General features: G+C 34.0%; 1 protein-coding gene across 6 annotated transcripts in view; it reads left to right on the top strand.

Annotated features, from left to right (window-relative positions):
* Positions 1–17,738, top strand: part of LOC123543036 (tyrosine-protein kinase Fer-like) — a 261,407-nt gene that overhangs the window by 230,738 nt on the left and 12,931 nt on the right. For 5 of the 6 annotated variants that reach the window (XR_008368679.1, XM_053531772.1, XM_053531774.1 and 2 more), the window contains 2 exons: positions 2,105–2,256; positions 4,532–4,654. Coding sequence is in view for 5 of the 6 variants with exons in the window: in XM_053531772.1 (XP_053387747.1) it covers positions 2,105–2,256; positions 4,532–4,654 (275 nt within the window). In the remaining variant the exon portion in view is untranslated. Of the gene's footprint in view, positions 1–2,104; positions 2,257–4,531; positions 4,655–4,706; positions 4,830–17,738 lie in introns of all 6 variants that reach the window. The other variant, XM_053531773.1, reaches the window with a different exon arrangement.

Consider the following 17,738-nt stretch of genomic DNA (forward strand, 5'->3'; position numbering starts at 1 on the left):
TTGCATGTGTAAAGCTTGTGCAATATTCTATCCCTCTGATAAAGGATGTTTGCATGTGTAAAGCTTGGCAATGTCCTATCCCTCTGATAAAGGATGTTTGCATGTGTAAAGCTTGTGCAATATTCTATCCCTCTGATAAAGGATGTTTGCATGTGTAAAGCTTGGCAATGTCCTATCCCTCTGATAAAGGATGTTTGCATGTGTAAAGCTTGTGCAATATTCTATCCCTCTGATAAAGGATGTTTGCATGTGTAAAGCTTGGCAATGTCCTATCCCTCTGATAAAGGATGTTTGCATGTGTAAAGCTTGTGCAATATTCTATCCCTCTGATAAAGGATGTTTGCATGTGTAAAGCTTGGCAATGTCCTATCCCTCTGATAAAGGATGTTTGCATGTGTAAAGCTTGGCAATGTCCTATCCCTCTGATAAAGGATGTTTGCATGTGTAAAGCTTGGCAATGTCCAATCCCTCTGATAAAGGATGTTTGCATGTGTAAAGCTTGGCAATGTCCTATCCCTCTGATAAAGGATGTTTGCATGTGTAAAGCTTGGCTATGTTCTATCCCTCTGATAAAGGATGTTTGCATGTGTAAGCTTGTGCAATATTCTATCCATCTGATAAAGGATGTTTGCATGTGTAAAGCTTGGCAATGTCCTATCCCTCTGATAAAGGATGTTTGCATGTGTAAAGCTTGTGCAATATTCTATCCCTCTGATAAAGGATGTTTGCATGTGTAAAGCTTGGCAATGTCCTATCCCTCTGATAAAGGATGTTTGCATGTGTAAAGCTTGGCAATGTCCTGTCCCTCTGATAAAGGATGTTTGCATGTGTAAAGCTTGGCAATGTCCTATCCCTCTGATAAAGGATGTTTGCATGTGTAAAGCTTGTGCAATATTCTATCCCTCTGATAAAGGATGTTTGCATGTGTAAAGCTGGCAATGTCCTATCCGCGATAAAGGATGTTTGCATGTGTAAAGCTTGGCAATGTTCTATCCGTCTGATAAAGGATGTTTGCATGTGTAAAGCTTGTGCAATATTCTATCCCTCTGATAAAGGATGTTTGCATGTGTAAAGCTTGGCAATGTCCTGTCCCTCTGATAAAGGATGTTTGCATGTGTAAAGCTTGGCAATGTCCTATCCCTCTGATAAAGGATGTTTGCATGTGTAAAGCTTGTGCAATATTCTATCCCTCTGATAAAGGATGTTTGCATGTGTAAAGCTTGGCAATGTCCTATCCCTCTGATAAAGGATGTTTGCATGTGTAAAGCTTGGCAATGTCCTATCCCTCTGATAAAGGATGTTTGCATGTGTAAAGCTTGTGCAATATTCTATCCCTCTGATAAAGGATGTTTGCATGTGTAAAGCTTGTGCAATATTCTATCCCTCTGATAAAGGATGTTTGCATGTGTAAAGCTTGGCAATGTCCTATCCCTCTGATAAAGGATGTTTGCATGTGTAAAGCTTGGCAATGTCCTATCCCTCTGATAAAGGATGTTTGCATGTGTAAAGCTTGGCAATGTCCTATCCCTCTGATAAAGGATGTTTGCATGTGTAAAGCTTGGCAATGTCCTATCCCGCTGATAAAGGATGTTTGCATGTGTAAAGCTTGTGCAATATTCTATCCGTCTGATAAAGGATGTTTGCATGTGTAAAGCTTGGCAATGTCCTATCCAGCTGATAAAGGATGTTTGCATGTGTAAAACTTGGCAATGTCCTATCCCTTTGATATAGGATGTTTGGATATGTATGGACAAATGAAGGAGCACATTGTGTGTGTCTAGTATGTGGATATTTATCCATCTGATAAAGGATACGTACAGATATGACATTATATGTGTGGGTTATCCCATGTGGAATGATCTATATGTATCTGACATGTGGTTAAAATTCTGTAGAGTCAGCCCGACTACTGCTAAGCAACAAATTCAAGATAGCCAGCAATAGAGATCTTTCCTTTACAAGATAAACCTAGATTTGTATCATCTCATTTTTAGCCAACTTGTCTTATTAAGTATATACAGTTATATGATAAAAAGGTATCTTGAGAGTAGACTTCATAAGCTATATTGTAATTAGGTAATGCATGACCATTATATGTTTTCAGGGATTTAGCTGCAAGGAACTGCTTGGTTGGTGATAGCAATGTTGTAAAAATCTCCGACTTTGGAATGTCACGTGAGGAGGAGGAGTATACAGTTTCAGATGGCATGAAGCAGATCCCCATCAAATGGACAGCCCCAGAGGCTCTTAACTTTGGTATGTATGTGTGCAGACACAGTTCCAAACTACAGAATTCTATTGGCTTTGTTGTTTTTAGCTCACCTGTCACAAAGTGTCAAGGTGAGGTTTTGTGATCGCGTGGCATCTGTCGTCCGTCCATGCGTCCGTATGTAAACTTTTGCTTGTGACCACTCTAGAGGTCACATTTTTCATGGGATCTTTATGAAAGTTGGTCAGAATGTTCATCTTGATGATATCTAGGTCAAGTTTGAAACTGGGTCACGTGTGGTCCAAAACTAGGTCAGTAGGTCTAAAAATAGAAAAACCTTGTGATCTCTCTAGAGGCCATACTTTTCAATGGATCTTCATGAAAATTGGTCAGAATGTTCATCCTGATGATATCTAGGTCAAGTTCTAAACTGGGTCACGTGCCTTCAAAAACTAGGTCAGTAGGTCAAATAATAGAAAAACCTTGTGACCTCTCTAGAGGCCATATTTTCATGGGATCTGTATGAAAGTTGGTCTGAATGTTCATCTTGTTGATATCTAGGTCAAGTTCAAAACTGGGTCAACTGCGGTGAAAAACTAGGTCAGTAGGTCTAAAAATAGAAAAACCTTTTGACCTCTCTAGAGGCCATATTTTTCAATGGATCTTCATGAAAATTGGTCAGAATGTTCACCTTGATGATATCTAGGTCAAGTTCGAAACTGAGTCAACTGCGTTCAAAAACTAGGTCAGTAGGTCTAAAAATGGAAAAACCTTTTGACCTCTCTAGAGGCCATATTTTTCAATGGATCTTAATGAAAATTGGTCTGAATGTTCACCTTGATGATATCTAGGTCAAGTTCGAAACTGGTATAAAAATAGAAAAACCTTGTGACCTCTCTAGAGCCCATACTTTTCATGAGATCGTCATGAAAATTTGTGAGAATGTTCACCTTGATGATATCTAGGTCAAGTTCAGAACTGGGTCACGTGCCTTCAAAAACTAGGTCATTAGGTCAAATAATAGAAAAACCTTGTGATCTCTCTAGAGGCCATATTTTTCAACGGATCTTCATGAAAATTGGTCAGAATTTTTATCTTGATGATATCGAGGTCAGATTCAAAACTGGGTCAAATAATAGAAAAAACGACGTCATACTCAGTTCAAAACTGGGTCATGTGGGGACAGGTGAGCGATTCAGGACCATCATGGTCCTCCTGTTTGGTTTAGTTTTGGGTGTAACACATTTTTAGCTCACCTGAGCACAAAGTGCTCAAGGTGAGGTATTGTGATCACGCTGTGTCCGGCGTCCGTGTGTGCGTCCAGTCGTCCGTCATCAACATTTGTGTTTAAATGACATCTCCTTCAAAACCACTGAATGGATTTTAATGAAACTTGGCCATGATGTTCCTTGGGTGGTCCTCTACCAAAGTTGATCAAATGGTTCTGCTTGGTTGCACATAGGGGCTGCCAGAGCTAAAAATAGAAAAAACTTCAAACGACATCTTCTCCTAAACCGATGGTTCGATTTTGAAATAATTTCACACAAATGGTCCTTATGTCACCCTCTACCAAGATTGTTGAAATTGTACTGATTCGTCAAAAAAACATGGCCGCTATGAAACTTTAAAAATCTTTTTTTGTATGAAACTGCTGGCCCAATTTTAAGATGGGGGGGGGGGGGGGGGGGTGTGGTCACTTTTCTTCTCTGAAGCAATAATAGCTAGAGCCTTGATATTTGGCATGCGATATCAGATTTGTAAAGTCTACTATGATTGTTTATATTATTGCCCTAGGTTCAAAAGTGTGTGTGACATGTATATAATATAGGCTAACATAGAAGAAACCTAACTCTGTACTCATACAAACACACTTGAAGCCTTGTACACAGGTGAGCGCTTTAGGGTCAATGACCCTCTTGTTCAGCAGTATTTAAGTTAGCCTAACCAATGTTTGTGCATTCTATACCAGTATCTACCTGTTATCCACAAGTAATACCAACTTCCTCACATGAATCAGAGGTGGAGGACAAATGATTTCAGACATAATGCCGGTGAACTTACAACCCTACAAACTGTAGATCTGCACTCTCCTATTGGGCTTGATGGGGAATTCTATTGAAGTCATTTGAATTGGGAAATGATAAAACCAGATCTGAAGGGTCTAACATTAAAGTCTCACCAAGTTGCAGTATAGTGTATTTTGCAGTATTTTTCCATATTATTGCAGTCTTATGTAAATAATAGTGTTAAGAAAGTCATAAAACCTGAGAATAGATTTGGCTAGACATATAGCATGAAAGCTGTTGAATATTGCTATTTTAGGGAAGTATACAACAGCATGTGATGTATGGAGTTTTGGAATATTGATGTGGGAGATATTTTCTAATGGTCAAACTCCCTATCCTGGCTGGACTAATGCTATAGCTCGGGAGAGTGTGGAGCAAGGTAGGTAATTGCATGCTCTCTCTTATATATTGATTGTATATTAATATTGTAGGAAGGTACACAACTGCATGCGATGTTTGGAGCTTTGGAATTCTCATGTGGGAGATATTTTCTGACGGGAAAACTCCATACCCTGGCATGAATAATACTGAGACTAGGGAAAAGGTTGACCGAGGTTGGTCTCTTCATGTTGCAATAATTAGCACTAACAGCTTTTCGGAGCACATATCATTTGGTATACCCCTAACATATACAGTGCACATCCTATTGTGTATTCAATATTTCCTTCACCCTTCATTTAAACAGTGCAGATATTACTTGCAGTATATGCTGCCCAACAGCATTTAACGAAGGAAAACCATTTCAGGCAGAACTTTTTTAGCTCATCTGAGCACAAAGTGTTCATGGTGAGCTATTATGATCACGCTGTGTCCGTTGTCAACAATTGTTTAAACAACATCTCCTCCAAAACTGAATGGATTTTCATGAAACTTGACTTGGATGTTCCTTTGATAGTCTTCTACCAAAGTTGATCAAACCGTTAAGCTTGGTTGCACATCGGGGCTGCCAGAGCTGAAAATAGAAAAATCTTCAAACGACATCTCTTCTTAAACCGATGGTCCGATTTTGAAATAATTTCACACAAATGGTCCTTTTGTCACCCTCTGCCAAGATTGTTCTTATTATACCGATTCATCAAAAAAAAGAAATGGCCACCAGGGTGTGTGGTCTCTTTTCCTTACATGTATATAGTGGAAATTAAAAATAATTTCTTGTTTGAAACTGCTGGCCAATTTTAAATTCCCTCTCCACCCACCCCACCCCCTTCTGTCCATAGAAACAGTCATCCCCTTGACACAATTTAATGAAACTTCACGCAATTGATCAGTAACAACAATAGTTGTGCATGGTGCATGTTAGGTTGTTTCAGTCTGCATATACAATCTTGTGCGAATTTCCTGAACCCATTCACACAATTTAATGAAACTTAAGACAATTGATCAGTAGTAATCCTAGTTGTGCATTTTAGCTCACCTGAGCACGAAGTGCTCAAGGTGAGCTTTTGTGATCGCCCTGTGTCCGTCGTCGTCCATCCATTTGTCCGTCGTCGACAATTTGACTGTTAACACTCTAGAGGTCACAATTTTGACCTAATCTTAATGAAAGTTGGTCAGAATGTTACCCTCAATAAAATCTTGGACGAGTTCGATATTGGGTCATCTGGGGTCAAAAACTAGGTCACCAGGTCAAATCAAAGGAAAAGCTTGTTAACACACTAGAGGTCACAATTTTGACCCAATCTTAATGAAACTTGGTCAGAATGTTACCCTCAATAAAATCTTGGACGAATTCGATATTGGGTCATCTGGGCTCAAAAACTAGGTCACCAGGTCAAATCAAAGGAAAAGCTTGTTAACACTCTAGAGGTCACAACTTTAGCCCAATCTTAATGAAACTTGGTGAGAATGTTACCCTCAATAAAATCTTGGACGAGTTTGATATTGGGTCATCTGGGGTCAAAAACTAGGTCACCAGGTCAGATCAAAGGAAAAGCTTGTTAACACTCTAGAGGTCACAGTTTTGGCCCAATGTTAATGAAACTTGGTCAGAATGTTACCCTCAATAAAATCTTGGACGAGTTCGATATTGGTCATCTGGGGTCAGAAACTAGGTCACCAGGTCAAATCAAAGGAAAAGCTTGTTAACACAGTAGAGGTCACATTTAAGACTGTATCTTCATGAAACTTGGTCAGAATGTTAATCTTGATGATCTCAAGGTCCAGTTTGAATTTGGGTCATGTAGGATCAAAAACTAGGTCACTAGGTCAAATCAAAGGAAAAGCTTGTTAACACTGTAGAGGCCACATTTATGACCATATCTTAATGAAGCTTGGTCAGAATGTTAATCTTGATGATCCATAGGTCAAGTTCAAATCTGGGTCAGGTAGGGTCAAAAACTAGGTCAATAGGTCAAATAATAGAAAAAGCTTGTGACCTCTCTAGAGGCCATATTTTTCAATGGATCTTCATGAAAATTGGTCAGAATTTTTATCTTGATGATATCTAGGTCAAGCTCAAAACTGGGTCACATGAGCTCAAAAACTAGGTCACTATGTCAAATAATAGAAAAAACGATGACATACTTAGTTCAAAACTGGGTCATGTGGGGACAGGTGAGTGATTCAGGACCATCATGGTCCTCTTGTTTATGTGTTGTATTGTGTGTCCATAACAATCTGCGATATGTAGTTTGTACAGTGCTTTTGAATGTTTATTCTTTAGATGAAAAGAGCACTATAAAAATCTGGTAAATAATATGAAGTCATTCTCGAGAGGTCTTATAGTTGTATATAAACTTAAAAGGTTTGTGTTCAAAATGTAGCTTCTTATTTAAGTTATATTTGAAATATACATTAACATTTTAACTAAAATTTAACATTAACAATATTGCTGATTATTTAAAGTGTTAACAATCTTCTCATCTAAACTTAACTTAACCTTTATCTTGCTGGCGGCAAATGATTTTTAGCTCATCTGATTTTTTGAAAAAAAATGATGAGTTATTGTCATCACTTGAGCGGTTGTCGGCGTCGGCGTCGGCGTTGCCTGGTTAAGTTTTATGTTTAGGTCAGCTTTTCTCCTAAACTATCAAAGCTATTGCTTTGAAACTTGGAATACTTGTTCACCATCATAAGCTGACCCTGTATAGCAAGAAACATAACTCCATCTTGCTTTTTGCAAGATTTATGGCCCTTTTGTACTTAGAAAATATCAGATTTCTTGGTTAAGTTTTATGTTTAGGTCAACTTTTCTCCTAAACTATCAAAGCTATTGCTTTGAAACTTGGAATACTTGTTCACCATCATAAGCAAACCCTGTACATCAAGAAACATAACTCCATCTTGCTTTTTGCAAGAATTATTGCCCCTTTTGGACTTAGAAAATCAGTTTTCTTGGTTAAGTTTTATGTTTAGGTCAGCTTTTATCCTAAACTATCAAAGCTATTGCTTTAAAACTTGCAACACTTGTTCACCATCATAAGCTGACCCTGTACAGCAAGAAACATAACTCCATCCTGCTTTTTGCAAGATTTATGGCCCCTTTTGTTCTTAGAAAATATCAGATTTCTTGGTTAAGTTTTATGTTTAGGTCAACTTTTTCTCTTAAACTATAAAAGCTATTGCTTTGAAACTTGCAACACTTGTTCACCATCATAAGCTGACCCTGTACAGCAAGCAACATAACTCCATCGTGCTTTTTGCAATAATTATTGCCCCTTTTGGACTTAGAAAATCATTTTCTTGGTTGAGTATTATGTTTAAGTCAACTTTTCTCATAAACTATCAAAGCTATTGCTTTAAAACTTGCAACAGTTTTTCACCATCATAAGTGGACACTGTACATCAAGAAACATAACTCTATCCTGCTTTTTGCAAGAATGATGGCCCTTTTTAGACTTAGAAAATCATGGGTAGGACAATATTTCTATTATACAAAAAAAATCAGATGAGCGTCAGCACCCGCAAGGCGGTGCTCTTGTTGCCTTTCCAACTACTGCAGACCAAGATCAGCCTGCACATCTGTACAAGCTCATCATGGTCTACACTATTTGTTATTCAGTCAATAGACTTTCAGTGAACACCTCATTATTCAAGTGGTACTGCCCAGATTGAATGATGGACCAGACCATTTTAGAAATAAAGCAGAGTAATGGTTATAAAGCTTATAGTAACAACTTTGTTGTTAATTTTTAGCCTGCTTGTAAAGCCTATTTTACAAATTTGAGTTTAATTGAATGTTAAAAAAATAACAGCTGTAGGGATGTAGGCAGATAGTAAGCTATGCATGTTTGATGAAGCATGCATCTGCCTGTCTGTACCATCTGAAATAGTTAGGAAAATAACTTTGATTCTGCAAAAGTGAATTTGATTTAACTTGACACAATAATAAATGATAATAAGACGTAGTGAAAACCATAAGAACCATATCTCTATCAGATTATGAAATGGACCTTGTAAAAATGGAGACGTTGGAAGATGCTGTGGTGCACTGACTCGTCATCAGATTATGTGTAGAATGCGTAATGATTCTTACATATATTCTTAAGAAGTTATAACGAGTACTGTTGCATAGGACACAAGTTTATAAACGACATTGTGACAGCATGACGTTTAGAAATAGCATCTTGAGGATGATCTTGAGGATGACTGACAAGCTGCAATGATAGCAATATCTTATCCAATATTCACAAAACTTAGTCATTATGTTAATAAGTATGATTTCTCTACCAGTATGCACCAAACTTAGTCAGAATGTTAATAAGTATGATTTCTCTACCAACATGCACAAAACTTAGTCATTATGTTAATAAGTATGATTTCTCTACCAACATGCACCAAACTTAGTCAGAATGTTAATAAGTATGATTTCTCTACCAATATGCACCAAACTTAGTCATTATGTTAATAAGTATGATTTCTCTACCAACATGCACCAAACTTAGTCAGAATGTTAATAAGTATGATTTCTCTACCAACATGCACCAAACTTAGTAAGAATGTTAATATGTATGATTTCTCTACCAACATGCACCAAACTTAGTAAGAATGTTAATAAGTATGATTTCTCTACCAATATGCACCAAACTTAGTAAGAATGTTAATAAGTATGATTTCTCTACCAACATGCACCAAACTTAGTCAGAATGTTAATAAGTATGATTTCTCTACCAACATGCACCAAACTTAGTAAGAATGTTAATAAGTATGATTTCTCTACCAACATGCACCAAACTTAGTCATTATGTTAATAAGTATGATTTCTCTACCAACATGCACCAAACTTAGTAAGAATGTTAATAAGTATGATTTCTCTACCAATATGCACCAAACTTAGTCATTATGTTAATAAGTATGATTTCTCTACCAACATGCACCAAACTTAGTAAGAATGTTAATAAGTATGATTTCTCTACCAATATGCACCAAACTTAGTCATTATGTTAATAAGTATGATTTCTCTACCAACATGCACCAAACTTAGTCAGAATGTTAATAAGTATGATTTCTCTACCAGTATGCACCAAACTTAGTAAGAATGTTAATAAGTATGATTTCTCTACCAACATGCACCAAACTTAGTCAGAATGTTAATAAGTATGATTTCTCTACCAGTATGCACCAAACTTAGTAAGAATGTTAATAAGTATGATTTCTCTACCAACATGCACCAAACTTAGTAAGAATGTTAATAAGTATGATTTCTCTATCAGTATGCACCAAACTTAGTAAGAATGTTAATAAGTATGATTTCTCTACCAACATGCACCAAACTTAGTAAGAATGTTAATAAGTATGATTTCTCTACCAATATGCACCAAACTTAGTCATTATGTTAATAAGTATGATTTCTCTACCAGTATGCACCAAACTTAGTAAGAATGTTAATAAGTATGATTTCTCTACCAACATGCACAAAACTTAGTCATTTTGTTAATAAGTATGATTTCTCTACCAACATGCACCAAACTTAGTAAGAATGTTAATAAGTATGATTTCTCTACCAATATGCACCAAACTTAGTCATTTTGTTAATAAGTATGATTTCTCTACCAACATGCACCAAACTTAGTAAGAATGTTAATAAGTATGATTTCTGTACCAACATGCACCAAACTTAGTAAGAATGTTAATAAGTATGATTTCTCTATCAGTATGCACCAAACTTAGTAAGAATGTTAATAAGTATGATTTCTCTACCAACATGCACCAAACTTAGTAAGAATGTTAATAAGTATGATTTCTCTATCAGTATGCACCAAACTTAGTAAGAATGTTAATAAGTATGATTTCTCTACCAACATGCACCAAACTTAGTCATTATGTTAATAAGTATGATTTCTCTACCAGTATGCACCAAACTTAGTAAGAATGTTAATAAGTATGATTTCTCTATCAGTATGCACCAAACTTAGTAAGAATGTTAATAAGTATGATTTCTCTACCAACATGCACCAAACTTAGTAAGAATGTTAATAAGTATGATTTCTCTACCAACATGCACCAAACTTAGTAAGAATGTTAATAAGTATGATTTCTCTACCAATATGCACCAAACTTAGTAAGAATGTTAATAAGTATGATTTCTCTACCAATATGCACCAAACTTAGTAAGAATGTTAATAAGTATGATTTCTCTACCAATATGCACCAAACTTAGTAAGAATGTTAATAAGTATGATTTCTCTACCAACATGCACCAAACTTAGTAAGAATGTTAATAAGTATGATTTCTCTACCAACATGCACCAAACTTAGTAAGAATGTTAATAAGTATGATTTCTCTACCAACATGCACCAAACTTAGTAAGAATGTTATTAAGTATGAGTTCTCTACCAGTATGCACCAAACTTAGTAAGAATGTTAATAAGTATGATTTCTCTACCAACATGCACCAAACTTAGTAAGAATGTTAATAAGTATGATTTCTCTACCAACATGCACCAAACTTAGTAAGAATGTTATTAAGTATGAGTTCTCTACCAACATGCACCAAACTTAGTAAGAATGTTAATAAGTATGATTTCTCTACCAACATGCACCAAACTTAGTCAGAATGTTAATATGTATGATTTCTCTACCAACATGCACCAAACTTAGTAAGAATGTTAATAAGTATGATTTCTCTACCAATATGCACCAAACTTAGTCATTATGTTAATAAGTATGATTTCTCTACCAGTATGCACCAAACTTAGTCATTATGTTAATAAGTATGATTTCTCTACCAGTATGCACCAAACTTAGTAAGAATGTTAATAAGTATGATTTCTCTACCAGTATGCACCAAACTTAGTAAGAATGTTAATAAGTATGATTTCTCTACCAACATGCACCAAACTTAGTAAGAATGTTAATAAGTATGATTTCTCTACCAACATGCACCAAACTTAGTAAGAATGTTAATAAGTATGATTTCTCTATCAGTATGCACCAAACTTAGTAAGAATGTTAATAAGTATGATTTCTCTATCAGTATGCACCAAACTTAGTCAGAATGTTAATAAGTATGATTTCTCTATCAGTATGCACCAAACTTATTCAGAATGTTAATAAGTATGATTTCTCTACCAATATGCACCAAACTTAGTCAGAATGTTAATAAGTATGATTTCTCTATCAGTATGCACCAAACTTAGTCAGAATGTTAATAAGTATGATTTCTCTATCAGTATGCACCAAACTTAGTCAGAATGTTGATAAGTATGATTTCTCTATCAGTATGCACCAAACTTAGTCAGAATGTTAATAAGTATGATTTCTCTACCAATATGCACCAAACTTAGTCAGAATGTTAATAAGTATGATTTCTCTACCAATATGCACCAAACTTAGTAAGAATGTTAATAAGTATGATTTCTCTACCAGTATGCACCAAACTTAGTCATTTTGTTAATAAGTATGATTTCTCTACCAGTATGCACCAAACTTAGTCATTTTGTTAATAAGTATGATTTCTCTACCAATATGCACCAAACTTAGTCATTTTGTTAATAAGTATGATTTCTCTACCAATATGCACCAAACTTAGTCATTTTGTTAATAAGTATGATTTCTCTACCAGTATGCACCAAACTTAGTAAGAATGTTAATAAGTATGATTTCTCTACCAATATGCACCAAACTTAGTCAGAATGTTAATATGTATGATTTCTCTATCAGTATGCACCAAACTTAGTCATTTTGTTAATAAGTATGATTTCTCTACCAATATGCACCAAACTTAGTAAGAATGTTAATAAGTATGATTTCTCTACCAACATGCACCAAACTTAGTAAGAATGTTAATATGTATGATTTCTCTACCAACATGCACCAAACTTAGTCATTTTGTTAATAAGTATGATTTCTCTACCAATATGCACCAAACTTAGTCAGAATGTTAATATGTATGATTTCTCTACCAATATGCACCAAACTTAGTCATTTTGTTAATAAGTATGATTTCTCTACCAATATGCACCAAACTTAGTAAGAATGTTAATAAGTATGATTTCTCTACCAACATGCACCAAACTTAGTAAGAATGTTAATATGTATGATTTCTCTACCAACATGCACCAAACTTAGTAAGAATGTTAATAAGTATGATTTCTCTACCAACATGCACCAAACTTAGTCATTTTGTTAATAAGTATGATTTCTCTACCAATATGCACCAAACTTAGTCATTTTGTTAATAAGTATGATTTCTCTACCAACATGCACCAAACTTAGTCATTTTGTTAATAAGTATGATTTCTCTACCAACATGCACCAAACTTAGTCATTTTGTTAATAAGTATGATTTCTCTACCAATATGCACCAAACTTAGTCATTATGTTAATAAGTATGATTTCTCTACCAACATGCACCAAACTTAGTAAGAATGTTGATAAGTATGATTTCTCTACCAATATGCACCAAACTTAGTCATTTTGTTAATAAGTATGATTTCTCTACCAATATGCACCAAACTCAGTCATTATGTTAATAAGTATGATTTCTCTACCAATATGCACCAAACTTAGTAAGAATGTTAATATGTATGATTTCTCTATCAGTATGCACCAAACTTAGTAAGAATGTTAATATGTATGATTTCTCTATCAGTATGCACCAAACTTAGTAAGAATGTTAATAAGTATGATTTCTCTACCAACATGCACCAAACTTAGTCATTATGTTAATAAGTATGATTTCTCTATCAGTATGCACCAAACTTAGTCAGAATGTTAATAAGTATGATTTCTCTATCAGTATGCACCAAACTTAGTCAGAATGTTAATAAGTATGATTTCTCTATCAGTATGCACCAAACTTAGTCAGAATGTTAATAAGTATGATTTCTCTATCAGTATGCACCAAACTTAGTCAGAATGTTAATAAGTATGATTTCTCTACCAATATGCACCAAACTTAGTAAGAATGTTAATAAGTATGATTTCTCTACCAACATGCACCAAACTTAGTAAGAATGTTAATAAGTATGATTTCTCTACCAATATGCACCAAACTTAGTAAGAATGTTAATAAGTATGATTTCTCTACCAACATGCACCAAACTTAGTCATTTTGTTAATAAGTATGATTTCTCTACCAATATGCACCAAACTTAGTCATTTTGTTAATAAGTATGATTTCTCTACCAACATGCACCAAACTTAGTAAGAATGTTAATAAGTATGATTTCTCTATCAGTATGCACCAAACTTAGTCATTTTGTTAATAAGTATGATTTCTCTACCAATATGCACCAAACTTAGTCATTTTGTTAATAAGTATGATTTCTCTACCAGTATGCACCAAACTTAGTAAGAATGTTAATAAGTATGATTTCTCTACCAATATGCACCAAACTTAGTCAGAATGTTAATATGTATGATTTCTCTATCAGTATGCACCAAACTTAGTCATTTTGTTAATAAGTATGATTTCTCTACCAATATGCACCAAACTTAGTAAGAATGTTAATAAGTATGATTTCTCTACCAACATGCACCAAACTTAGTAAGAATGTTAATATGTATGATTTCTCTACCAACATGCACCAAACTTAGTCATTTTGTTAATAAGTATGATTTCTCTACCAATATGCACCAAACTTAGTCAGAATGTTAATATGTATGATTTCTCTACCAATATGCACCAAACTTAGTCATTTTGTTAATAAGTATGATTTCTCTACCAATATGCACCAAACTTAGTCATTTTGTTAATAAGTATGATTTCTCTACCAACATGCACCAAACTTAGTCAGAATGTTAATAAGTATGATTTCTCTACCAACATGCACCAAACTTAGTCAGAATGTTAATAAGTATGATTTCTCTACCAACATGCACCAAACTTAGTAAGAATGTTAATATGTATGGTTTCTCTACCAACATGCACCAAACTTAGTAAGAATGTTAATATGTATGGTTTCTCTACCAACATGCACCAAACTTAGTAAGAATGTTAATAAGTATGATTTCTCTACCAACATGCACCAAACTTAGTAAGAATGTTAATATGTATGGTTTCTCTACCAACATGCACCAAACTTAGTAAGAATGTTAATAAGTATGATTTCTCTACCAACATGCACCAAACTTAGTCATTATGTTAATAAGTATGATTTCTCTATCAGTATGCACCAAACTTAGTAAGAATGTTAATAAGTATGATTTCTCTACCAACATGCACCAAACTTAGTCATTTTGTTAATAAGTATGATTTCTCTACCAATATGCACCAAACTTAGTCATTTTGTTAATAAGTATGATTTCTCTACCAACATGCACCAAACTTAGTCATTTTGTTAATAAGTATGATTTCTCTACCAACATGCACCAAACTTAGTAAGAATGTTAATAAGTATGATTTCTCTACCAATATGCACCAAACTTAGTCATTATGTTAATAAGTATGATTTCTCTACCAACATGCACCAAACTTAGTAAGAATGTTAATATGTATGATTTCTCTATCAGTATGCACCAAACTTAGTAAGAATGTTAATATGTATGATTTCTCTACCAACATGCACCAAACTTAGTAAGAATGTTAATAAGTATGATTTCTCTACCAATATGCACCAAACTTAGTAAGAATGTTGATAAGTATGATTTCTCTACCAATATGCACCAAACTTAGTCATTATGTTAATAAGTATGATTTCTCTACCAATATGCACCAAACTTAGTCATTATGTTAATATGTATGATTTCTCTACCAATATGCACCAAACTTAGTAAGAATGTTAATATGTATGATTTCTCTATCAGTATGCACCAAACTTAGTAAGAATGTTAATATGTATGATTTCTCTATCAATATGCACCAAACTTAGTAAGAATGTTAATATGTATGATTTCTCTACCAACATGCACCAAACTTAGTCAGAATGTTAATAAGTATGCAGTATGCACCAAACTTAGTAAGAATGTTAATAAGTATGATTTCTCTACCAATATGCACCAAACTTAGTAAGAATGTTAATATGTATGATTTCTCTACCAACATGCACCAAACTTAGTAAGAATGTAAATAAGTATGATTTCTCTACCAACATGCACCAAACTTAGTAAGAATGTTAATAAGTATGATTTCTCTACCAATATGCACCAAACTTAGTAAGAATGTTAATAAGTATGATTTCTCTACCAATATGCACCAAACTTAGTCATTATGTTAATAAGTATGATTTCTCTACCAACATGCACCAAACTTAGTAAGAATGTTAATAAGTATGCAGTATGCACCAAACTTAGTAAGAATGTTAATAATTATGAATTCTCTACCAATATGCACCAAACTTAGTCATTATGTTAATAAGTACAAGGCAATTCATTGATGCAAGCATCAAAGACGACGCCAAGTGTTGTGTCTGAAGTACATTTATTGCAATATGAGAAATCACCTAATCATTACTTTATTAGTCTGACTGGCTACAAGTTATCAACATTAGCACATAAAACAATATATGTTATAAACTGTTTAAAACATGAAGAATAAACATGATAGAAAAGTTTTACCATTCAATACAAATCCTCTACCTGCAATGACATTAACATTGCGAGTAGGTGGTCCCTTTACATACAAAATTAAAGTAATTATTTCACTAACTAAGGTCATCTCCTGTGAAAAGTTCTTATATGCAGGAGCGTCTGTATGAAGTTTCACAGAAATGCAGTTTGTTGGGAAATGAGGAAATGTTGAAATTATTTCAAAGTTGTGGTTCACAGAAACCATTATTTTTATTATCATGTAATGTAATGAGTGTTTTCCATTTACTGATGAAGTTTTATGGACCTTAGTCACCTACATTATAGATTTCAGAATGCAGACTATACACAGCAATTTACTGTTTCCCTTGACAAAAACAATCAAAAAATTTGTCCAAGAAAAGAATGATATAACATAAATAATCTCTATATTGTCCCTATTCACAAAGCATGAATCTTTCTTATATACTTTTGAATATCATAGAATTCATTTTTTTTTTTCGGACGAACGATAAACTTGAAGTCCTCGTTGAACTGAAAGGTTACTAGGAGTATGTCAGTGTCTAGGTCAAATCTAATATTACAAGAAATTTAGAAAGCATAATAACCCACTGCCAAAGTGTAGAAAATATATCAATGAAAATGTTTTATTTTTATTTTATTTTTTTTTTTGTCAGGAATGGACAAATACAAAAACTATCTATTAAATTAAAAAAGAAAAAAGAAAAAAAAGAAGCAAGTAACAAGATATAATAAAACCAGAGCAACTGACTAGTCATATAAGATCAATGAACATATAAATTCAACAAGGAATTCTATTTTAAAGTCACTGGTGCTTTGATAAGTTATGGTCCCATGGCTTTTGATATTTCGATCTAACCACATTTAAAGAAGTATTAACTTGTCACTGACAAATTCAGCCAAGTGCTCTTTAGCCTATTGCACACCTTAGTTGACAGTGTATATCTGTAAACAATGAGTAGATCTATATGACACATAAGCAACAAAAAAAAGAAAGAAAAAAAAAACAAACAAAAAAAAACATATAGAAATAGGAATTTGCAAAAGTGTGCACATTCTGAAATTACATCACTGTACCTATCAACAAAGAAAATAAGACAGAAAGGTTAAAAATAAGTTAACAGCGGCACTTCCTTCGTTCATTTCAACGTATCTATGCTTATTGATTCCTTTATTTACTTTGTAAATACGTTTTTTTTCCAAGGAATTTTTATGCAGGCAATTGTAATTTTCCATAATTTTTTTTTAATATTCTCTTCAAAGTTGTAAAATACACGAACGCTCCCTTGTCCAGTCGATTCACGCTTTACAGTATGGTATATCTGCATTGTGTTCTATTTATAGAAAATGAGATAGGTAAGTAGGTCATGCTAAGAATAGAAATAGAAAACTTGACTTACAGAGTAACCTCCCTTATCAATAAATCGGATCAACATTTTTGACGAAATTGTAAATAAAAAAAATATGTTCTGCTCTACAAATAAGGAGAGAAAAGACAGATAGCATTGTTTTAAATCACATAATAAGTTGCATT

The sequence above is a fragment of the Mercenaria mercenaria genome, chromosome 19, assembly GCF_021730395.1.
Source record: "Mercenaria mercenaria strain notata chromosome 19, MADL_Memer_1, whole genome shotgun sequence".
In the NCBI taxonomy this organism is placed as follows: Eukaryota; Metazoa; Mollusca; class Bivalvia; order Venerida; family Veneridae; genus Mercenaria; species Mercenaria mercenaria.